Here is a 25,461-nt window from a genome sequence, read left to right as displayed (position 1 = left end):
AAATGAGGCACTTCTCAATCTACTAACACGCTAACCCACTTAGCACAGTGTCTTTGCTCCTGTCTAGCTCAGTATGTTTCTGTTCCCCTCTAGCAGCTGCTCCACAGGAGAGAATAAAAACCTACTAAAGCTACTTGTTAGAGGAGCTGCTCCCTTCTCTCAAGCCATAAAAAATGTGTGGTATTAGCTCTGATGGTCCCCACTTCAAATCCTACTGACAACCCAGCTGAGGGGGTGTGGTGTTGGTAATTTTGTTGTAGTAAACCTATATTATTATGAATTATTAGAAGTAAAGGAAATAATCACAACACATGCTCCTGAAATAGACTGATTTTTACATTTTATCCTCTGTAAATCCAAGAACTTTCAGGGGCCTAAGTGGCCCCTGGACACCTGCAGAAACTTGCCCCCTCCTATTCAAATCTGAAGTGGTGTATTGGACTCTCTGGGTCAGATTTTAATGCCTTTTCTCACTCTCAGGTTTCAGAGTAGCAGCCGTGTTAGTCTGTATTCGCAAAAAGAAAAGGAGGACTTGTGGCACCTTAGAGACTAACCAATTTATTTGAGCATGAGCTTTTGTGAGCTACAGCTCACTTCATCAGATGCATTCAGTGGAAAATACAGTGGGGAGATTTATATAAATAGAGAACATGAAACAATGGGTGTTACCATACACACTGTAACGAGAGTGATCACTTAAGGTGAGCTATTACCAGCAGGATAGCGGGGGCGGGGGTGGGGAGGAACCTTTTGTAGTGCACATTATTGTCAACTGCTGGAAATGGCCCACCTTGATTATCACTACAAAAGGTTGTCGGGGGGGGGGGGCACTCTCCTGCTAGTAATAGCTCACCTTAAGTGATCATTCTCTTGTTACAGTGTCTATGGTAACACCCATTGTTTCATGTTCTCTATGTATATAAATCTCCCCACTATATTTTCCACTGAATGCATCTGATGAAGCGAGCTGTAGCTCACGAAGGCTTATGCTCAAATAAATGGGTTAGTCTCTAAGGTGGCACAAGTCCTCCTTCTCTTTTCTCACTCTCAGTAGCATCTCATTCCCCGGGCAGTCCCATTGGCTTCAGCAGGACTACTCGTGCAGTAAAGTACTATCTAGCATGAGGAAGGGTGTCACAGAGACTGACCATATATTTGAAACCGACCCACGTGCAATGTGCTGAGCTTCTAACAATGATCCTTAGGCAAACAGTAACTTCCATGGTGTTCAAGGGGCTGAGTCATGTCCCAAGAGGCTCTCTGCACCACGCATGATCACATGCTTACAGCCACAGAAACAGACCCATTTAGAGATGGAGCTGAAATCCTGTCCTTAGCTCACCCTGGCATGATTTGGTCGAGTAGCGGGCGTCAGATGTTGAGTTCTTGTCAGAATATAGGCACCTCCAGGGGGTTAAGAGCTATATGCCAGTGATCTAAGGACGTTGCCAGGGCAGATGTGCTCCTTGACTGGGAGTTAATTGGGTAATGATTGACCCCACACAGGATTCCCGGGGATGATGGTGGTGTTGTTTTTTCCAGGTGGGGAGGTGGGCTGTTACTTACGGAACAGTTCAGCGTTGTCTTTCTTTCCAGATTGCAGGGCTTCACACTTGAACTCTTTTCCTGCGCCGGAGTCTTTGCTAGAGAGAGCTTCTCTTCTGTGCTGCCAAATCTAGTTGCTGCACTGTGAAGACAAGATTTAGCCTTTGTTGTTGTAGCTTTGGAGTTGTTGGTCCCTTTGGGTCACCTTTTCCAAAACAGCCTCTGGCCCTATGCCCAAAACTAGGCATGCTGCAAAATCCTGATCTGGGTGAGTAAATGAAAAATCGGACACTCTTACACATGTACCTTTGTGAAAGACTCTCTTGCTTCAAAATGTAGCCCTAGTGATAACATTGCATTATCATATTCTCTATTCGGTTGATTGCTTACCCCAGTGGCTCTCTAGCTTCCTAGACTGAGGCTGGGAGGTGTGGAATCAGATCATCCGTCAGCTAGCATGATTTTCACCTGCGTCTTTTATGAGAGACCGTGCGCCCAGGCAAAATCTCAAACCACTTTCCTGATCCCAGGCTAGCTAACGGATTGTGTTGGCATGGCAGCATCATCACCCAGGGCCCAGACCTGTAAAGCACTTAAGTACGTGCTTAACTTTAAGCACATGAGTAGTCCCATTGACAATTCAAGTGTTTACAGTCCAGATCCTCAAAGGTAATTAAGTGCCTGACTCCGATTGATTTCAATGAGAGTTAGGCACCTAAATACCTTTGAGGATCTGGCCTAAGTGCTTCGCTGAACCAGGGCATGTATGCAGGTTTTCTGTGCACCCAATTTGGGGCCCCATTCCTACACTATGCTGAGTGTCTTTGGCAAGGTAATGAGTGACTTCAACTCCCAGGGAAGTCAACTGTGCCACTAGTCACAGGATAGGGTCTTCTGTGACAGTGACTGACTGACCTGGTCAGATCCGGTCAGTTAGAATCTCCTGCCTTTTGATCCTGAGTAACCTGACCATGTGCCCCAAACTGTGTGTGTGATCCCATCTAGTTTCATATAAAAAACAAACCTGTAACTTTCATTTTTTGCAGCCTGGACAATGGGTGAAATAAAGCCAGTTTAGCTAATGCCTGGGGGGAAAAAAGAACACGGTGCAGTATTACATTGATCCAGGAAGCAGTTTTGCGAGGCAGGATGGTTTTGTGGGGGAATGCTGGCCTGGCTCATCTCAGCCACTCTGAGTTCAAGTCCTGCTCTTGCAACAGACTCTGTGACCTCGGTCAGTATAATCTCCCTGTGCCTCCTCTTGCTATCTGTGATATGGGCATAAGAATAGTTCCATTGTTGGTTTTGTCTGTTTCAAGTGCACACTCTTCAGGACAAGGATTGTTTCTGTCTATGCTACAGTCAGAGGTGTGATCGCAGCATGCGTAGGCAAACCTGCATTAGCTTTAGTGTAGCTAGTGCAGCTACAAATAGCAGTAAAGGTGCTGCAGCCATGGGCTTCCGCATGGGCTGTGCAAGCCTGTCTGGGACCTTGCTGACGTCCCTGCACTGCTAGCCCATGTCAGGGTCCATGCTGCCATCTCTTCACTGCTACTTTAGCTGCTCTAGTTGGATCAAAGCACCGCCACCAATTGCGGTGTAGACATACCCTATGCATTTGTACAGTGCCTACCACAATGAAGATGTGATCTTGGTTGCAGCCTGTAGTTGCTAGGGTAATACAAATAATAGTAAGGAAATAGCACATTCCATTGCTTGGGAGATTGTCTCTGCCCCGGAAGATATTGGCTGTTTGCCCCAAAAAAAAAAAAAAAACACTTAAAAACCCTGAAATGTTTTGTTTTGGCAAAAATTAACATTTTATCAAAATAAAGTTTTGATACCTTTTTTTTTTTTTTTTGATCAGCTCCAATGATCAGGCCTCAGTACACTAGAAGGATTTAGCTGCGTTGCCTATGTCAATTTTTTAAAAGTTACACTGAATCTTTTCTCAGACTCTTTCCAATACATGTGCACCTAGATGAAAGACTTGTTGGAATATCACAGCAAGGTGCATTAATAACTGTTATGGTTTCCCTGTCACTATTTGGTTTGTTCCATCCTCCCTCCCCATCCCCTGATATTTCAGAGTTAGTAACTGGACGTATTCCCTATTGACAACTTAGGAAATCTCATGATTGGAGTTTTTATTTAAACTGATAGTGCATGAGTCTTCCAAAAATGACCAACTCCCTTGCTGTTTCCGGTGCAGTGGAGGAAAGAGAGAAACTTGAAATGCATTTAATTCCACCCTTCTGGATTGGTGCTGCGTTTCTTTATTTGTTTAGTTGGGAGCTCTTGGATAAATCCACGTTTGTACCACGCCTGAAACTGGCTCAGTATCAAGAGCATAACATTTCGCTGCCCAAAAATTACCTCCTAAATTCGTTAAAACAACCTGTTTACTGATAGTGTTGTACATTGTTTTGAAGTAGAGTATTTCAATCTTTAGACAATGCAGCATGCACATTACGAATAGATATGCATGGGGCTAGATCCTCAGCTGGTCTACACGGGCACCGCTCTGGTGATGTCCGTGGATCTATGTCCAGCACAGCTGTACCAATTTACATCAGCTGACGACCAGGTCTATAGTGTTTACATCTAATTAGATGGCGTTCCAAATTTGTTCCTAATATGGTGTCTGTACACTGGATGTTAGTTCAAATTTGCCATTTCCGGTGGGTCATCTTCATTGTTAATGTCAAAAACATATGTGATACATAAACTTCAGCTGTCTTTTTCTCACCTTGGCGTTTCAAGCCATTGTCTCATTATGCAAGCTAGATATTAGTTCCTGTCTTCGGGATGGGGACCATGGTAACATTTTCAGAAGCACACGGGTGTTTTTTGACCCTGTCTCCTATTTTCGAAAGCGACCTGGGAATTTATGTCTCAATGGGACTGAGCTCATCGGTGTTGAAGTCACTTTGGAAAATATGAAGTAGGCTCCTAAGTTGCGCCGGCATTTTTGAAAATGTTACCCCTTCTTTGGCCGTGCAGATACGGTGAGCACTGATAGGTGGAGCCATGTCAATAGGGTAACAAATGAAAGAGCAATATCAGATCTTAGGAAAGAAAACTGGCTTTGGTGAGCATTGGGAGTCAGGAGATCCAAGTCCCAGCCCCAGCTCTGCTGTCAGCTTGCTTTTCATCTGGGTGTGCCTCAGTTTCCCCTTCAGTAAAACAGGCATGATCTGCCTCCACACAGCAGTGCTGGAAGCTGTATTTAATGCTTGGAAAGTTCTTCGAGCTGCTCAGATGAAAATGACTGTCGGGTAGGGGCAATGATGGGGTCAGCTCCTCAGCTGGTGTCAGTTACCCTCCGTTGACATCAATGGACCCCCATCCATTTACTCCAGCTGAGGATTTGGCCTTGTCTCCCTGGATATTAGTGCAGCATGTAGCACAATGGGGCCCTGACAGTGGCCAAAGCCTTTGGGTGCTGCAGCCGCTTCACCTTGAACTTTCCCTTGAAATATGTTAACTCCTTCTGCTAAACCATCTGTTCCACCTTGTGTCTAGCTGGGACACTTGGAGTGCCTTTCCCAGACCTGATGAAGGGCTCTGCATAAGCTCAGAAGCTTCTCTTTCTTGCCAACAGAAATGGGTCCCATAGAAGATATTACCTCCCCGACCTTGTCTCTCTGATAGAACTTGGACCAAAAAGGCTACAACAACATGGCATATAATATAAACAGGTGATAATAATTTCTGGCTTGTGCAGAGGAGTCACAGATCAGATTCCCTGTTCATTAGGTCCTACCCTTCCTTTGTACCTCTCTGGCTGAGCCTTTGCAAGAAAGAACTTCTAGGTGAAGAAAATGTTTGACAGTCAGTTTGTTTTACACTGTCAAATGAGCCTCAGGTTAATGTGATCTGTAAACTTCAAGAGATTCAGTGGCCCATGTGACACTATCATTCTCTGTCACTTTAACTGCCAGGTGTCCACACCCACAAAACCCACCAGTACGGCTGGCACCAGCTGACCTCTGTGTTGTCCACACCAGCAGAGAACCCAAGTGCCAGATGTGCCATTCAACCTTCTCCCCCAGCAGTAGCTCCTTCATAAGACAGTTGAGATGTGGCATTGGTGGGGCCAGGTTGGGGGAAGTGGGTACTGGCAAGGCCTGCATGCTCTCTGCAGATTCCAGAGCTGTCAATCCTGCACCCTTCACAAGCACTCGCATTCAAATCAGGCAATATCAAAGGGAATTACGCTCCAGCTTCGCTTGTCTGCCCAAGGGCTTCACCTTGTGCTCTCCAGGGATGTGTCTCGTAATTTACTTCAGTGCTGAGGGATAACTGGTTTTCTGTCAGCCTTTATCATCAGCTGGCAGCAAGCTAAGCAAGCCCTGTGCCAAACGATACATGCCTCTCCCTCTCCCTGCAGCCTCTTGATTTCTGCTTAGTTTCAACAACTTGCAACAGAATTGCGCCAAGTTCTGCAGCCCTCTTCTTATTTTCCTGACCCTCTTTGGCTCCTAGGCTCCCATCAGGAGTCCCTAAAGCAGCACGTGCTGCTAGAACCATAGTTTGCTATCCCTGCCTGCGGCCCTCTCAACCAGGGTTGCCAGTTTTGGTTGGACATATTTCTGGAGGTTTCATCGCGTGACATTGTTATTGGCATGTCCTGAGCCCCTTCTAAAATTGGATTCCTTTACTGGGCACATGCTCAGTTTCTAAAAGAAACTGCACCACAGCTGACTATTGGCATTTTTTTCAAATGGCCTCACATTCAGATTTTTTTAAAAAGGGTATCTGCGATGCCATCTGTAATAGTGACAACCTAGTAATGCCCAATAATGTTAGAGTGCAGATCCCCTGACTTCCAGGCCAGGTACCTACTACTGGACTACACTGCCTGATTGAGTCAGGGGTAGCTCTGATTATTTTATGAAAGGGACACATATCCGTGGATCCATATGCTTAAGCAGTTACTTAAACACATGAAATTTCGTGTTCCAGCCTCTTCATTTGGAGGCTGTCATACGGAGGTGGAAAGGAAGAAGAAATAAAGCTGAAACACAGTGAGTATCAATCTCATTCTTGTATTTTTATTCAGTGCTGTTTTATATATTTTTTGTTTTGTTTTTCTTTCAATCAAGACACTGACTTAAGCAGGAAAATAGACTGCCTACTGGGGTGTCCTTAGTAAATGGATTCCTCAGCAAACATATTGGTCCAATTCTGATCCCACTTACTGATCCCATAAAACTAGAGGGGTTCCATTTAACTCAATGGATTTACACTGGTTTGCCTGTGAGTTGAGAATCTGGTTCAGTATTATTAATTAATTAGATTTTACACATTTTCCAGCTTTGCTGCTGGTCTCATAAGTGGTGTGAAGGCTGCACACCTGTGATCAAATCATTTCATACCAAAGACGTCTATTCCCAAGGTGCTGATCTCACTCTGGGAGGGGTCTGCATACCCACGCTCCACAAACATGGTGGTCCAGGTTCAACTAGACCTAGGCATGTGGTTTAGGGTTGCCAGCCTTCCAGGATTGTCCTGGAGTCTCCAGGAATTAAAGATTAATGAAAATTTAAAGATTATGTTATGTGATGAAACCTCCTGGAATAAGTCCAACCAAAACTGGCACCCCTTGTGTGGTTACATGTTGTGGGAAACTGTACCTTTAAAAAGAAAAGGAGTACTTGTGGCACCTTAGAGACTAACCAATTTATTTGAGCATGAGCTTTCACGAAAGCTCATGCTCAAATAAATTGGTTAGTCTCTAAGGTGCCACAAGTACTCCTTTTCTTTTTGCGAATACAGACTAACACGGCTGTTCCTCTGTACCTTTAAGTGGCTTAGCTTGGGAGACGGGAAGTCTGGGAAGCGGCACTGCAGAAGCCCGGGTTGTGTTATGCAGAGACAGTCGAGCCGAGACACTGAAGGAAGCAGATCTGACAAATACCTTGTTCTGAGTGATTACTGAACACCACATATCAGCATAGTTCGTGCATTCAAAAGCCCACCATATTTAGCGATTTCAGTGGAAGTTAGGAGCCTAAATACCTTTATGGACCTGGGCCAAAGTTCCTTTTTCTGCTTGACATTCAGCAAACCATCTGTCCCTTTCTGCTGGGGGGATCTGACATCCAGGTCAAAGAGCAATTGTTTATTATTACTGCTGGAGTTTATTATTTTATTTGTATTACAGTAGCGCCCAAAGGCCCCATTGTACGTGGTGCAGCACAAATACCTAGTAAGAGACAGGCCCTGCTTCGAGGAGAGCATATTCTAAATAGGCAAGACAGATAAAGGGTGGAGGGGAAACAGAAGCACAGCCTGACTCTGGTCCTGAGGAGCTCAATCTGCGTTAGGTGTCCTGTTGTACCTAAGAGACTTCTTTTGCCATTTGTTCTGTGCTCCTCACACGCTGGAACCTTTTTTTCGAAGAAGGCTCCAAGGCCAGAACATCTTAGGAGTCTGCTTATAAGGCGGAGTGGACATAGGGGCTGTGGTAGCAGAGCGAGCCCATTCAGACCCGCTCCAGCCGGCGCCATGCTGTTTTAAAATCTCTTCTAAAATGTGCATCTTAAAAACAACCCACAAGTCACGCAGACGACAAGATTGAACATCCCACCCATTCAGCGGAGTCAAACAGAGCCGGGGAGTCTTCCCCACCCCGGACGGGATGGAAAGGCAACGATCCTAGAAACACACGGAGTAATCTGAGAAAGTGGTTCACCGGGTCGAAGCCTAATTTTGCAGAGGCCAGTATAATAAATGGCACCAGCCTAGTCACATGGTTGTTCCTGCAGCACAGAGCTGGGAGGGGTGGGGGGAAGGACATATAAATCATTGCATTGGATTTATAGCTGTTTCATGTGTAACCCTTCTGCCAGGCCAAGTTGATAGCAGCAAGGGCCGGGTTCAGTACACAGGGGCTCCCTCTCATCAAAGCAAATGCAAAACTGGCTCGAGCCCCCACCCAGTGACCTGGGAAAATCTTACACGTCCCCTGGGTGCCTCAAAGAGGCAATACTTCCCCTCTTGCAAGCACAGAGTCTCGGTGTAGTAGAGAATCTTTAATAACATGAGGTAAACAACATCAGCATTAAATTGGGGAAACACCACAACTAGTGTTCATTAACCAAACCATGAGCAAAGACCCACCCCAGAAAATTGGGCCACATCCTTTCCCTCGGGTTCTTGAGTCCCAGAACCCAAATGTCTGGAGTCCAGCAATCCACAAATCACCCAAAGTCCAAAAAAGTCCAGCCCCAGAGTTTAAAAGTTCATCTGCAGAGTGTTACTCCCCAGTCTGGCTAAAATGTGCCTGTGTGTGGCGGAAAGAGGTAAGGGGCACCTTACGTGTCCTGAAGCTGACTGCCCCACAGGGCTCTGCTCTGCTACACTGTCTCACGACCGGCTCCGCTCTGCACAGCTCGCCATCTCATGAACACACCGCTGTCTCACAAATGGCTCCGCTCAGCTCGCTGTCTCATGAACAGCTGTGCTCAGCTCGCCGTCTCACGAACACACCGCTGTCTCATGAACAGCTCCGCTCCACCACGACCAAGCCGTCTGCACAGCTCTGCACAGCTCGCCGTCTCATGAACACTCCGCCAGCCTATCCACGAACAGCACCGCTGCACTCTAGATCTTCCGGCTCCCCACTACTTGACACAGCTCTCAGTGATTTCAGCTCATAGTAGTGGGAGCCTTAGTGCTGGTGCACCACAAGGCCAAAGTGAATGCAGCACAGTACCTGTAGCAAGACTCTTAATAGACCCAAAATTAGCTCTGACATTCCACAGTGGAGAGAGACAGAGGTGCAATTGGTGCTTCGGGACCCACACCACCAGGTACTAATACCTGTCTCAAGTCTCTCTCCATTCACAGAGTTTTGGAACCCAAGTCCCTTGCCTAGCGAGTGCTACTCAGTTGATGGTGAGTCCCTCCATCATAAAAAAAGGCCAAGTACAGTTCCAAGCACAGTTCCCATAATCAGGGTAATAACAATTTATTCTTCCTGCCCCAATAACAGAGACACTGGGGATCCCACAACAGCCAAAGTGACCATTTGGGCAGTTATGGCCTCATTCTAGGCAGGGTGGGTGTGCCTATGCAAATGAGATCAGCCCCTGAAGTTCTTTTCCACAACTTGCCACACCTCACCACCAGATGTCAGGGTGGAGCCCATCCTGACTCTGCTTACATCTGTGCTCTCTCTCTTTTTCTTATGTGATATACTAGGCCAGTGGTTTTCAACCTTTTTTCATTTGTGGACCCCGAAAAACTGTCAAATAGAGCTGAGGACGCCTTTGCAATCTTAGACATAGTCTGCACACCACTGGCTGAAAACTACTGTACTGTGCAGAGCTTGTCAGAAAGAGGGTTTGTTTTCTTTTTCTTTCTTAGATTTTAAGATGAGAAGGGACCATTAGATCATGTGGTCTGACCTCCTGTGTAACACAGGCCATAGAATTTCACCTAGTTATGCCTATATGGAGCCCATTAAAGTGGATCTCTTCTTGAAAGGCATCCTGAAGGCTTGAAGAGAAGTCTGTCTGTGTTTCTTGGTCACAGTTGCTCTGCTCCTTCCCCTCTACACTCTTTATTTAGAAGAGCAATGCCTCAGGAGGAGCACTGTAGGCTTGATTTATACAGTGTAATGAGAACATTAAGGCACCTATGGTCCTGGACTCTTGTGAGCTGCCATGTCAGTGGCCGATGTGGGAGCTCTTGCCTCTCACAGGGAGAGGGTGGAGGAAGGTTGCTAAGTGCAGAGCAGGAGGTTCTGGTGCCCCTCTCCCAACCTGCATGAGGAATTCAGGTCTCACCTATGGCCATGCCAAGATCCAGTGTGTTGCCAACACCCACCAGCCCTGCAACGGACTAGTGCAGCTTGCCATGGGCTAGGGGCCCTCGTGTCCCTGGTGCAATGTGGAGTCCTCCAGAATGCAGAGGGAGCAGTCCAGTGTGATCGTAGGGCTGACGGGGGGTGTGCATTGGAGCCAGCACATAGAGAACAGGGGGCACTGGGCCTCCACCATGAACAGCTTTGGCCTTCTGCCCGGCACCCTCACGGTGGGTGGGGGGGAAGTTCCCTCTCCTTAGTTCTCAGTTCTGGTCATCCTGCCCAGCACGCCTCCTGCCTACACCCCCCGATCTCTTGGGATGGGAGAAGAGGGCTTGGTGAACTGGGAAGGAGAAGGGGAAAAGACAATTGGGAGCCAAATGGGAGAAAGAGAGGGAGGGGGCCAAGCATGCCATGTGGGTTGGAGGGAGGGAGGGAGAGAAACGGGGCAGGAAGTTAGCCAGAGTGGGGAGAGAGCCACAGGGAGGCTAGCAGAAGGAAAGTGATTAGAGAGAAAAAGGGGGAATGAAGGAGACATGAGAAAATGAAAGACCAGGGGCAAAATTCTGCTCAGGCATACACCAGCACTGCCATTGACTGCTGTGGGCTGGCCCAGGCCTGCGGGAGGGTAGGGGGCAGTTTGTTTGTTTGTGTTCTCATTTGCTGTCCAGCTGTGGGTCATGACGTGGTCCCAGGTACTTGGGATTCAGTGACTAGGAGTTTGGTATGGAACAAAGGAAGGGAGAGCGAAGGTGGAATAATTGGAAATACTCACGTCTCTGTGATTTAGATTAGTCCGGTATGTTTTTGTGTGGTGAGTACTAATCTGGAGTACTGTCCAGCATGTGTTTGTGTGGTGATGAGTACTTATTCAGGGCCAAATCTTAGTCCATTGAAGTCAACAGGAGTGTGATGGGGTGTCCACCCCACACAGGACTGGGGGGTTAAGGTGGCCGGGTAGGTCAATTAACTCCACAGGCTGCACCTGGACCAGGAGCCAGGGAGCAGGAGGATGATTAGGAACAAGTTCACCTGTGCTGGAACAGGTGGGGCCTATGAAGCAGGCCTGGGCTGCTGCTGAGAAAGGACAGTCATTCCCTGGGAAGAGGGAGGAGTGTTTGGGGGCTGCTGGAAGGCAGGTAGCAGTCATTCCCTGGGAAGAGGGTTTTTGGAGCTGGTACACACAGAGAGAGAAGGGGATCCAGAGAGTAGGAAGCAATCTGGGGAAGGAGCAGAGAGAGGAAGCCCCGAACTGTTGAGCTGAGGGTCTGTAGGCTAGAGCCCAGAGCAAAGGGTGGCCTGGGTTTCCCCTACCAGCTACTGAGGGCTTGGTGTAGAACTGAGCTAATGGGCAGACTGCCTAGGCCTGTGGAGGGACTGTACCCCGGAAGGGGGAACGCTGAGCGACCTTACTGGAGGACTAAATCACACAGGAGATGCTGGGGGCTCTGGAGCGAGAGGAGCTGCAGACCAGAGTTGGAGCGACGGTGTGCAAACGGTGGACGGGGTTGTTTAACTCAGGAGCTAATCCCCAGGGTGACCAGCAGGAGGCGCCAGACCATTGGTGAGTGGAGCATCCCAATGAGAGGGAATCTTGCCATTGGCATTTCTGAGAGCAGGATGTGGCCCTCAGTGTACTGTCCAGCAAGCTTTTTCTAGTGAGTACTCATCTGGAAAGTTGTCCAGCAGGTTTTTGAGAGGAGGATTTATTCAGAGTACTGTTCAGCATATCTTCCGTGCAAGTACTCATTCAGAGTACTCGCAATGTTGGTGTGTGGTGAGTACTAACCCAGAGTACTGGCTAGTAGGATTTGTGGTGAGGACGCGGCTCATGCACATTTGAGAAGTAACGATGGGAATAAGAAAACCTATCAAACAATGCAAAGAAGGGAAACTAAACTAGGAAATGAGAGGGGCAAATCTGCCATCCGTCTCACTGGCAGGGAAAGAGAGAGTGAGCCGCTTGTGCTGAGAGACGGGAACCTGCTTTTTTCCCTCTGTGGGGTGGCTCAGACTTAGAAAGTAAGATGATGTCTAGGTTTGCTTGTTGAGAGAGAGGATAGAGCTATACTAATGGGGAGGACCTTGTTAGAGGAAGAATTTGGGAGGTTCTTGGGAGCATTTTGTGTAATCTTAACATCTTCCTTCTGCCTGAATCGCTGTAGTCTCCCTCTTAAAACCTTCTCAGATTCCTTTCTCTAAACACTGCAATAAATCACAATGCTTCCCCCTCCCCCACCCCCCATATCGCATGTGTGCAGTTTCCTTTGTTAGCATTCCCATAGTGAAGTAACACCAGGCTTGTATAAGGGAATTGGCTGCTTTCTGCTGCCTTTCCAGGTCTAGTGCAACCATGGCATGATTGCAGCTGTCCAGACAGCACCGCCCCAGCCATTGATCCAGTGGGGTGTGCCCAGGTCATTCCCTGCTGCTAATTACTATGGCTCTGGTTCACAGCACTCTTGGGGAATCAGACCGTTGAAGTGCCGCAGGAAGCGGGTGCCGTGGGCTGAAGCGCTGAGCCTGACACAGCTTTACCTCCGGACGCAAGCTAGAGTCAATTGCAGGCATGGGCTTGTTAACATTATGCATCTGTTCCTGCTCTTCTTCAGAACAAACCTCCCACCTCAGCCAGTTACTGCGCCATTTATTCCTGTCTGCCTGTGTCTGCAGAAAGTGGCATTTTCACCCCTGTGCAAACAGCCAGCGGGCGGCCTACGCATCAATTAAGTCTAGTTTCAGCCCAGTGCCGACCCATGAAGTAGCTTGTAACAGGCAGGGACTTCTCTAGGATTTGAACTGGTGTGGGCCTCGGATACACAGGACAAGCTTCCCCAAGTAGGGGAAGGGTGTAACATGCTGTCCAGTGTGAGTTACCTTTTCTCCCGTAGTGGCTGGTCAACAGAACTGATGGAATTGTTATACCAGAAGCCCCAGTGGTAGATCAGGATTCAACAATACCTTGTAAAGGGCATTAGATATTTGTGTGTGTACGCATGCCTGCCTAGTGGATAGGGCTGTCAACTGGGATTCCCTGTGTGTCACTTCATCTACCATGTGCCTCAGTTTCCGTCTGTAGAATAGGAATAATACCTGCCTAGCTCCTGGGGGTGATGTGAGGAGAAAATACACAAATGACTCTCAGATGCTCTGCTGAGGAGTCTGGTACAACTGGATGGAGAGGAGATTCCTGTAGTGGCAGTTTGCTTGCTAGTCCCCCATCCCATGAACTTGGCTACCTGGCATCTATACTAGTGACTGGGCTTGGAAGCAGGGGGAAGTTACACAAGCTGACAAGTGCTGCTGGGCTAAATGCCAAGGACTTTTCGGGGCACTGGCTGGGGAGCTGTGAAGGGTAAAAGCAGATGTGAACTCTATCCCCAGCCCATTCTGGAGCATCTCCCATCCACGTAGGGGTGGCAGCCAGCTCCACAGGCCCAAGGGACGGACGAGCAGTTTGTGTCTCGTGTGCTACCGCACAGGCTCCGTGCCGCCCTTCCAGAACTGCGCAGAGTGGGCTGTTTCAATCAGGAGCTCAGTCTCATTCGCACGGGCACTGGTGTTCCTGAGGGAGAACAAAAGGGGCCTGTCTCCCGAGACACTGGCTGCCACCTCCAAGCCTCTCTTTTGTGTCCTTGGCTCACCGTGCCAAGGGGCTGGCCTGGCTGCCTGACAGCTGGCCAAAGAGGAGCCCTTCTCCCCTGGAGCGAAAGGGCTCTGGCCCCAGAGCCAGAAACAAAATGCTCCTGCCCCAGGAAAGGTCCCGTGGTGTGCCAAGCCTGGGTTCTAGATGCCTAGTAAATGGACTTGGCTCTCCCTCATACAGTGATGGGCTGCCACAATAGCATTGCCCCTCCCTGCCCCCCTGGTTAGCTGTGATAAGCCCTCTGTACCCAGGACATGGGCGTTGTGGAGGAGATGGCCGAGGGACTGAGGAATCTATTTATCGCCCTATGGCATCCAAAATGTGCGCGCGCGTGTGTGTGAAGTGCAGCCAAGGATGGAGGTGGTGCTCTGAGCCCTTACCAAGCCAGCCTCATTGTTGAAGAATATGCGGAGTGTGTTTCTAATAGAGCGCCAGGTCTCATGTATAATATGGAGTATGCAGGGGGTGAAGATCCTGCCCTGCCCTGGGAGATTTGTTGACAGTCCCTGCCATGTGTGGTGAGCTGTACCATTGCAAAGACAGAATCATTTTTTTTATGCTCGCTATTACGGTAGTGCCTAGAGATCCAGCCACATTGAGCTGGGCGCTGTACAAACCCATAAGAAGGAGAGTGTACGCTCTTCAGTGTGGGGACTATCTATGTTTAGGAGGAGAGACAACCGGGGGATATGACCAGCAGCTGCGGGAGCAAGGGAACAGTGATACAGGTGTGAAGGGTGGAATAAGCAGACCTCACATCACACCTGCTGTCTAAACATTGTCAAGTGTTTGTAGACTTCTGAAGAACTATTTATACAGGCCCCAGGGATCTGTCCCCTCTGTCCAGGGTGAGTTCTCACTATTCAGAGATGGGGGGAGTTAATCAGAGGCTGTGAAATTCCCCCAACCTTCCCTTTGGTTTTAACCAGGGGACCTTTGGGAGGGTCCCAAACTCCCCATCAGCACATTACTGCACTGGCCTCCTCCATCTAGCTCTGCTTTGGCTGGCTGGGGTATAAGATTGCTGTGCCTGCCTGTACAGGAAAAAATGCTCTTCAAAAGCGGAGAGGAAGGCTGGTTTGGTGCAAGGCTCAGCTTTGGGAAAGTCAGGTATGCTGTGTGACCTTGGATGAGATGCATAGACTGTATGTGTCCATTCCCCATCTGCAAAATGGGGAAAATAGGCTGGATACATATATTAAAGATTGTGAGGGGCTTAGATGCTATAGTAGTGGGAGCTGTGTAAATAGCTAAGCTAGAAGCGGTAAGCTCAAAAACTGGGTCTCGTTTCTGTAGTAAGTTTGGAGCTATTTATTGCAATAAACTTGCACATGAAGTACTGCTCCCTACTGGATGGAATCAGAACTGCTCTGTTGTGTTTCATATACCCCGGAGAGCGAGTAGCATGAGGGGAGTCTCCTTGTTTGCATGGTAGGGTCTGTGCTCTCGGAGATGATCCTGCATTCTGCTGTAGCTGAGGATCAATGTGCCAGTATCACTTGGCAAGTCCATGATTGTCCTCTACAGGTTGCCTCACACTCTGGATAAATCAGATGATAGGTTAGGGGAACATAAAAGCCACTTGTCTACTCTTTGGGGAGGGAAGAATAGCATCAGCCTTTACCATCAGGCTTACTAGCAACATACCTTTAGCTCAGGTGGCAGGGACCTGTACCATAGGAGCAGAAAGTGACAAGTTCTATTCCCCCCACCCTTATATGTTCTTTGTGGGGGTTACATGGTACCCAAGGACTTGTTACATTATTACATCTCTTCTCATCTTTAACAACCCAAGGGGATCCCCATCCCAAGGATCTCATGCAGGTGTGAAGAATGCCATTTACTCCAAAAAGAAAAGGAGTACTTGTGGCACCTTAGAGACTAACCAATTTATTTGAGCATGAGCTTTCGTGAGCTACAGCTCACTTCATCGGATGCATACCGTGGAAACTGCAGTAGACATTATATACACACAGAGACCATGAAACAATACCCCCTCCCACCCCACTGTCCTGCTGGTAATAGCTTATCTAAAGTGATCATCAAGTTGGGCCATTTCCAGCACAAATCCAGGTTTTCTCACCCTCCGCCCCCCCCACACACAAACTCACTCTCCTGCTGGTAATAGCCCATCCAAAGTGACCACTCTCTTCACAATGTGTATGATAATCAAGGTGGGCCATTTCCTGCACAAATCCAGGTTCTCTCACCCTCCGTCCGTCCGTCCCCCCCCCAAACTCACTCTCCTGCTGGTGTGGGGCGGCTGAGGGCGAGAAAACCTGGATTTGTGCTGGAAATGGCCCAACTTGATGATCACTTTAGATAAGCTATTACCAGCAGGACAGTGGGGTGGGAGGGGGTATTGTTTCATGGTCTCTGTGTGTATATAACGTCTACTGCAGTTTCCACGGTATGCATCCGATGAAGTGAGCTGTAGCTCACGAAAGCTCATGCTCAAATAAATTGGTTAGTCTCTAAGGTGCCACAAGTCCTCCTTTTCTTTTTGCAAAGACAGACTAACATGGCTGCTACTCTGAAACCTGCCATTTACTCCAGACGTCCTCCTTTCTTTAAGCCGAAAGTGGCACCAAGATGCTAAGAAAAACAGCACAGCTGTTCCAGGCAAATGGCTTGTCAGCATTGTTTCATGTTTGGAATGGGAAATACCCCCAGAATGATGAAGCTGGAGTTACACTTTAAAAAAAATTTTTTTTTTTTATTTTGCTCTGTTTTGCGATTATCCCCTCGGGGGCTATATATCCCGTTCATTTTAAAAACAAACCCATGACTATTTTGTAATACGATGTAGGTTTTTTTCTTTTTTTCTTTTTAATACTGCCGGCATAAGCAATTTCAAAAGTGCTGCTTTACCATATAGAACCATCTTCCCTTACGACTTGACGCAGGTACTGCAGTGTGATTTATTTTTGAGGCCTGCAGTAAATGGCGTTAAGTGATTAACTTTTAAGCACTTTTGCCATTTCTGGTGGACGTACAGCACAGGTATGTGTGGTACATATTGAAGAGGCACCTATAGCCTTGAAAGGCTAGAGATGCGCTGCAGCCAAGGCTTCTGTATATAAGGGCCTACTGGTGAAACCTATGTCGGGGGTAGAGCATATTGACTTGCTGGCCCCAGTTCAGTAATGCATCCCGAGTCAGCAAAATGTGCGTACATCAGTCCCATTGAAATCGATGGATTTTACATCGCCCTGGGATCTGCCTGCTGCCTGTAGGGTAGGGCTGTGCTATCGTCCCATTATGATAGCTGTGGAACTGAGTTACAGAGATACTTGGATTTACCCACAGTCATGTGGGAAGTTTTGTGGTGAAGCTAGGACTTGAACACAGCTCTCTCAACTGCTAGGTGAGGGCCCTAACCACAGGACCATCCTTCTTCTCCTCAGTTACTTTTCATAGGGACTTAAGCATGTGCTTAAGTGCTTTTCTAAATAGGCATGGGCTGAGGTATGTGCTTAAATGGTCTGGAGAGCTGGGGCCTCTATGAGCCCATATTTAGCTCTATAGGGGCTCGATCCAAAGCCTGTTGTTGTCAATAGGCTTTGGAACAGGGCCCCAGGGCCAGATTCTGATTATTTTGCTTCACACTGAATAGTTCCTTACTGCAGAAGTACTTCTAATGAAGTCAGTGGAGTAAGGTGCCACTCGGCATGATTTAGGGTATCGGAAGCTGTGTGTTTGTGCAGGTGTTGTCCCAGGTAACTGAGAGCTCCTTAAATCCAAGTGCTAAAACTCCACCATAGAGCTAGGCAAATGCTGCAGAATTATCCAAGCACTTCTATGCATATAAAAACCAGTGAATTAATGAGTCCATTTTGTTCACTGTCTGTGATCATTTGCGTAGGCCAGGTTTTGTTCATTCAAAGTCAGGGGGAGATTTTACTGGCAGACATATTTGCTGGCAAACAAATGAGAATCTTCATGAGAAGCCCCATATTTGCTTCTGTGACTGTGGTTCCCAAACTGGGGTTCGTGAAATGTTACAGGGAGAGGGTTCTTGGGGGGGGGGGGGGGGGAGGGGGCGGAATTCCCTAATGGTCGACCGAGCTCTGTCTAGGGATACCGGGCAGCACGGGGCCAGCAGCCCAGAGCCCCTAGAATTCCAAGAGCTAAGCAGATCAAAGCAAGCATATCTATCACAGTGAGGAAATTTAAACTTCAAAACTCCTTATATGGAAAGGGAGGTGGATACTTTTTGCTGGTTTTAAACGTAAATAGGCAGCTAGTGTTGTTTTTAAAATTATTATGAAGAACAAGTTTAAGCTTTGTTGGAACGTGCGTTGTTTGCCTGGACTGCTCAAGACCTGACTGCTTGTGTAGGAGGAACTCTCTGAGTTGGCTTCTTAAATATCTTCCTGCTGTTTCACATCTGATGCTCCTTGATGAAACCTAGGAGCCTTGTCTTAGAACAGGCTTATTCAAAGTGATACAAGCTACAAAAGTGAGATCTTGGAAGAGTGCTGCCGTTTTCATAATGTAATAAAAATACTGTAATAATTAGTGTGTAAAGCATGGCATAAAAACAAATTTTATATTTTGAAGATCACTGCTTTTATACTTGGGTAAAGGAGAAAATCCCTGGAAATATTCATTTTTAGGAGGGGGTTTGTGAGACTTGACATTTTAGTGAAAGGGGTTCACAGGTTGTTAAAGTTTGGGAACCACTGATCTGTGAGTTCCAGTCAGTGAGCAGAAAAACTACCCCATGTCTTGGATCACACAGATTGAAGAAAACCTATTGAATAAATCTGGGAAAGAACAGCTGGCCAGTAACCCCAAAGCTGAACTTCATGTTTGTTGAAAAGTTGTGAATATTTTTATTTATGTAACATTTCTATCATAGTAGCACAGAGGCCCTCTCCCAGTCAGGGCCCCATTATGCTCAGTGCTGTACAAACACTTAGGAAGAATAGTGAACAAAATAATAAAGCTCACAGTCTGTTTGTGAACAGGTTAAACATGGGCCAGTTTGTTGCAATACGTTGTGCATAGTTAGCAAATCAGCCACAGTGCTTCTCAACATTTTTGATACCAGGGACTGGCTTGCTGCCTTCCTAGACTGTGTCAGGGAGATCTCTGGGACCGGCGCTGGTCCATGGACTGGTCATTGAGAAACACTGAGCTAGGACTAGGCAACAAAAAGGCACAGAACCAGAGCCTCATTATGCATATTTGTTCCAATGTCCCCTGTCATTCTCCCCCCCCCCCCCCCCACACACACACACACAATGTGTGGAACAAATGCCAGAGTTCAAGTTTAAAACACATGAGCAAAACCTCTTCCATTTTATTCTTTCCCCTCCCTCATCTTGTGTATTCCTCCATCCACCCATTCATCCTTCTCTCTCATTCATTCCATGCTATAGGAAGATCGCAGGGCTATTGTGGGTGTCTGGGGCAGGGATTGTGTTTTAAGCTACATGCAAGATGGGCGGGACTCTGCTTTGTTTCCACACATTTCAGTGCCACACCAAAGCCCTTGCTGTTTGCCTGTACCCAGCGCTACATTGTTGAAGCGATTGGCTGCTAGAGGTAAAAACCGCTCATCCACGTATGGAATTTGATTTGTGTGATGGGGTGTACTCCCCACACTGGCCCTGCAAGAGATGAATTGAGCCAGTATGTGGGAGAATTAAGCCTGGGAGGAAAGCCCTAACTAGGGGAAGTTCACCTGTGTGGGAACAAGCGGGGTTTATATAAATCCAGGAAATTGGAGGCAGCGAAGACTTCAGGGAGGTAGTCTGTGGACACTCTCTGCGAGCGGAGAAGTGCATTTGGGGGGCTATGGAGACAAGTAGCCAACGGTTACTTCCTGAGAGGAGGGAGTTGTGGGGCTGGCAAACCCAGAGGAGTGCAGAGGGCCAGGAGGTAAGGAAGAGACTCAAGTGCAGGAGAAAACCACACCAGGGCTGCTGATTAGAGGGTCTCGGAGCTGGAACCCAGAGTAGAGGTTGGGTCTGGGATCCCCTGAGGGATCTGAGCCACTGAGGGAGTGGCACCTGGGGCAGTGAATGGGAGGACTGCCTGAGATTGCTGGTGAGCAGGGATTTTGTTACACTTCCTTCCCTGCAAAAGGGAAATCACACAGTGACCTGGCCGGAGGGCCGAGTCACTAAGAAGATGCTGCAGTTCCTGGAGCGAGAGAGGGGCCACAGGCTGAGAGGGTGGCAGAGTGTAACTGCTGGCAGGGGTGTTGGCTTGGCAGAGGTAGCCCCCGAACAGCCAGGAGGAGGTGTCCTCCTGGGGTGAGTAGAGGGCACTGTCAGAAGGAGGAAGCACGGTTTACCCTTTGGTGATCACATTCTGAAGAGAACTAGAACAGGATTCCTGCAGCCTACAGGAAAGTGTAAAACAGCTTCCTGAAGCCAGAGTCCCAAACATACAAGGCAAAGATTTCCTGAAGCAAAAACCCTAGATCTAGGAAGAAGCTCTGAAGCCCAGATGAGAGCATAATCAGAAAGATGCCTGTTTGTTCTCCCAAGACTTCCCCTTCTGCTGCATATCCACCCCCAAAGGAACAGGCCTTTGCTGTCTTTTAAATCCATCCATGTCCTTCTCTGTGGCTCCTGTTGACTCACTGTGCATAGATGCTGGGCTATTTCCAGCCACAGCCTGAAAGTGGCAGCATCTGTCTGCCATCCTTTGCTAGGTAAAGTGTGTGATAATCCCCTTTACCTCTCCATGCCATCGCTGGCAAGACATGCACCCTGTCACGCTATGTGACAAAGAAGCAGCCTACACATGACAATATAGATTATGTGGAGAAGAGCCCAGGAGGACATCCTGTGTCCTGGAGGAGGTACTCAGATGATATGTTACTGTGTGACATGAGTTGAATGTTCATACAGATACCGAGTCCCTCCCATGTACAACCTTGTGTTGGTCCTGAACCAAGTCACCTCAGCTACAAAAAGCTAAGTTCGGGATTCCCACTTCCCTGTACTTTTCTGATCCCCAGCAAAGACTTAATTGAATTGTGCCAGTTGGCTTGCATCACTGCAGACCTGCCATTTTCACCTTTCCCTCCCCAGAAAACTAGCCCCTTGATTTTGAGTGAAAGAGAAAACCAGACCTGAGTTGGCTGCTAAAGCTAATGACATTTTAGCATTGCCTGGGTCATTTTTCTGTAGCTCTTCAAGAATAGATTTCTATTAGGGCAAAGGCCTAAAGCTCTGGCTGCAGGGTCATAAACTGAGATCAGACATTGGGATCTCCATGCCAGTGCTCAAGTGCCATTATCTTGACAGATGCTGGGAATCTACGGATCCATGCATATAGCCGCTGTGCTGTTATTAACATCTGATTTGTGATGAGACAAACTTGGCCTACGGTAGTGATCATTCCTTCTAATAATAAACATCGAGCAGCTTTTAGTCAATGTAGCTTTCACGATATTACACTGCATAACTCAGAGGGAAAGCATCACTGTCAGCATTATGTGTGGTCTGTCTGCTTTCCCTTTATTCGAGAGAGGTTGCTTTTATTCCTTCATTTTGGAGCAGGGCTCAGCACTTCGTACTTGGACGGCTCCGCATTTTTAATGTACAATAAAGCCTGGTTAGCTGTGTTGGCACTGCTGAAAAGGCACCAGCCAGGGAGGAAAGAGTCCGGGGATGGGACAGAGGGCAAGAGAGGAGTGAAGGGCAGGGGGATAAGATGGGGGGGGGGGGAAGGGAGAACAGGAAGAGCTGAAGGGGGAAACAGCAGGGGTGAAAGAGAGGGAATGAAGATGAAAGGGGAAGTGGGGAGAGAAGGATTTAAGAAATGATTTTGTCTCCTCATTTAAGCAGGGCTAGAAAGAAGCCTTGTTCTTCCCACTCCATGCTCGCAGCAGAAGGAAATCCGTCACACTTTGCTTTTATAGTGCTTTCTATCTCTCGCTATCCAAACTAGCGATAAGGAGGATTAGTCAGGTCTTGATGCCATAATTTTATAGATGGGGGGGAAACTGAGGCATGGGGAAAGGTGAGGTGACTTTCCCAAAGTAGCAGAGGGAGACTGTGGCAGAGCTGGTGATAGGATCACAGTCTCATGACTCAGCCTGCTGCTTAGTTCTGTAGACACAGCTGGCTCACTTGGGCGCGACACGTTGTAGCCCCGGTCCTGCAATGCCGTGGGTGCCTGTGGTGTCCCAGTGCACACATCTGATTGCAGGACAGGGGCTTGTGTCCTCAGACAACTCAGATGGGACTCTAGATTGTCAGTTCACATGTATGTAGCATTTCTACTGTCTAAGCATAGAGCATCCTAAGCTGCTAATTCAATGTCTTAGCCCTGGTCTACACTAGGACTTTAGGTCGAATTTAGCAGCGTTAAATCGATTTAAACCTGCACCCGTCCACACAGTGAAGCCCTTTAATTCGACTTAAAGGGCTCTTAAAATCGATTTCCTTACTCCACCCCTGACAAGTGGATTAGCGCTTAAATCGACGTTCCCAGCTCGAATTTGGGGTACTGTGGACACAATTCGATGTTATTGGCCTCCGGGAGCTATCCCAGAGTGCTCCATTCTGACCGCTCTGGACACCACTCTCAACTCAGATGCACTGGCCAGGTAGACAGGAAAAGAACCGCGAACTTTTGAATCTCATTTCCTGTTTGGCCAGCGTGGCAAGCTGCAGGTGACCATGCAGAGCTCATCAGCACAGGTGACCATGATGGAGTCCCAGAATCGCAAAAGAGCTCCAGCATGGACCGAACGGGAGGTACGGGATCTGATCGCTGTTTGGGGAGAGGAATCCGTGCTATCAGAACTCTGTTCCAGTTTTCGAAATGCCAAAACCTTTGTGAAAATCTCCCAGGGCATGAAGGACAGAGGCCATAACAGGGACCCGAAGCAGTGCCGCGTGAAACTGAAGGAGCTGAGGCAAGCCTACCAGAAAACCAGAGAGGCGAACAGCCGCTCTGGGTCAGAGCCCCAAACATGCCGCTTCTATGATGAGCTGCATGCCATTTTAGGGGGTTCAGCCACCACTACCCCAGCCGTGTTGTTTGACTCCTTCAATGGAGATGGAGGCAATACGGAAGCAGGTTTTGGGGACGAAGAAGATGAGGAGGAGGAGGTTGTAGATGGCTCACAGCAAGCAAGCGGAGAAACCGGTTTTCCCGACAGCCAGGAACTGTTTCTCACCCTAGACCTGGAGCCAGTACCCCCCGAACCCACCCAAGGCTGCCTCCTGGACCCAGCAGGCAGAGAAGGGACCTCTGGTGAGTGTACCTTTTAAAATGCTATACATGGTTTAAAAGCAAGCATGTGAAAGGATTACTTTGCCCTGGCATTTGCGGTTCTCCTAGATGTAGTCCTAAAGCCTTTGCAAAAGGTTTCTGGGGAGGGCAGCCTTATTTCGTCCTTCATGGTAGGACACTTTTATCACTCCAGGCCAGTAACACATACTCGGGAATCACTGTAGAACAAAGCATTGCAGTGTATGTTTGCTGGCATTCAACCAAAATCCGTTCTTTCTCTCTCTGTGTTATCCTCAGGAGAGTGAGAGATAATTCATGGTCACCTGGTTGAAATAGGGTGCTTTTCTTCAGGGACACATTCCTGCTGGGCTGTTTGCCTGTGGCTGAACAGAAATGTTCCCCGCTGTTAGCCACGGGGAGGGGGGAGGGTTGAGGGGGTAGTCACGCGGTGGGAGGAGGCAAAATGCGACCTTGTAACGAAAGCACATGTGCTATGTATGTAATGTTAACAGCAAGGTTTACCCTGAAAGAGTGTAGCGACTGTTTTATAAAATGTGTGTTTTTAAATACCGCTGTCCCTTTTTTTTTTTCACCACCAGCTGGATGTGTTTCAATGATCACAGGATCTTCTCCTTCCCAGAGGCTAGTGAAGCTTAGAAAGAAAAAAAAACGCACTCGAGATGAAATGTTCTCCGAGCTCATGCTGTCCTCCCACACTGACAGAGCACAGACGAATGCGTGGAGGCAAATAATGTCAGAGTGCAGGAAAGCACAAAATGACTGGGAGGAGAGGTGGAGAGCTGAAGAGAGTAAGTGGCGGGCTGAAGAGAGTAAGTGGCGGGCAGAAGACAGGGCTGAAGCTCAAATGTGGCGGCAGCGTGATGAGAGAAGGCAGGATTCAATGCTGAGGCTGCTGCAGGACCAAACCAGAATGCTCCAGTGTATGGTTGAGCTGCAGCAAAGGCAGCTGGAGCACAGACTGCCACTGCTGCCCCTCTGTAACCAACCGCCCTCCTCCCCAAGTTACATAGCCTCCACACCCAGACGCCCAAGAACGCGGTGGGGGGGCCTCCGGCCAACCAGCGACTCCACAACAGAGGATTGCCCAAAAAAAAGAAGGCTGTCATTCAATAAATTTTAAAGTTGTAAACTTTTAAAGTGCTGTGCTTAATGTGCTGTGTGGCATTTTCCTTCCCTCCTCCACCACCCCTCCTGGGATACCTTGGTAGTCATCCCCCTATTTGTGTGATGAATGAATAACGAATGCATGACTGTGAAGCAGCAATGACTTTATTGCCTCTGCAAGCGGTGATTAAAGGGAGGAGGGGAGGGTGGTTAGCTTACAGGGAAGTAGAGTGAACCAAGGGGCGGGGGGTTTCATCAGGGAGAAACAAACAGAACTTTCACACTGTAGCCTGGCCAGTCATGAAACTGGTTTTCAAAGCTTCTCTGATGCGTACCGCGCCCTCCTGAGCTCTTCTAACCGCCCTGGTGTCTGGCTGTGCGTAACCAGCAGCCAGGCGATTTGCCTCAATCTCCCACCCCGCCATAAACGTCTCCCCCTTACTCTCACAGATATTGTGGAGCACACAGCAAGCAGTAATAACAGTGGGAATATTGGTTTCGCTGAGGTCTAAGCGAGTCAGTAAACTGCGCCAGCGCGCCTTTAAACGTCCAAATGCACATTCTACCACCATTCTGCACTTGCTCAGCCTGTAGTTGAACAGCTCCTGACCACTGTCCAGGCTGCCTGTGTACGGCTTCATGAGCCATGGCATTAAGGGGTAGGCTGGGTCCCCAAGGATACATATAGGCATTTCAACATCCCCAACAGTTATTTTCTGGTCTGGGAATAAAGTCCCTTCCTGCAGCTTTTGAAACAGACCAGAGTTCCTGAAGATGCGAGCGTCATGCACCTTTCCCGGCCATCCCACGTTGATGTTGGTGAAACGTCCCTTGTGATCCACCAGAGCTTGCAGCACTATCGAAAAGTACCCCTTGCGGTTTATGTACTCGCCGGCTTGGTGCTCTGGTGCCAAGATAGGGATATGGGTTCCGTCTATAGCCCCACCACAGTTAGGGAATCCCATTGCAGCAAAGCCATCCACTATGACCTGCACATTTCCCAGGGTCACTACCCTTGATATCAGCAGATCTTTGATTGCATGAGCTACTTGCATCACAGCAGCCTCCACAGTAGATTTGCCCACTCCAAATTGATTCCCAACTGACCGGTAGCTGTCTGGCG

At 48.1% G+C, this 25,461-nt stretch overlaps 2 protein-coding genes across 3 annotated transcripts in view; both read left to right on the top strand.

Annotated features, from left to right (window-relative positions):
* CFAP58 (cilia and flagella associated protein 58) overlaps positions 1 to 25,461 on the top strand; it is a 450,792-nt gene that overhangs the window by 108,612 nt on the left and 316,719 nt on the right. The gene's annotated exons all lie outside the window — the stretch shown is intronic.
* LOC140915388 (uncharacterized) lies at positions 22,343 to 24,596 on the top strand. Its single transcript, XM_073354976.1, has 2 exons — positions 22,343 to 23,234; positions 23,813 to 24,596. Exons 1-2 carry the CDS (start codon positions 22,655 to 22,657, stop codon positions 24,352 to 24,354), a joined length of 1,122 nt encoding a protein of 373 aa, XP_073211077.1. The 5' UTR covers positions 22,343 to 22,654; the 3' UTR covers positions 24,355 to 24,596.

This window comes from Lepidochelys kempii, chromosome 7 (assembly GCF_965140265.1).
Source record: "Lepidochelys kempii isolate rLepKem1 chromosome 7, rLepKem1.hap2, whole genome shotgun sequence".
Classification (NCBI taxonomy): domain Eukaryota; kingdom Metazoa; phylum Chordata; order Testudines; family Cheloniidae; genus Lepidochelys; species Lepidochelys kempii.
This window is presented reverse-complemented; position numbering and strand designations above follow the sequence as displayed.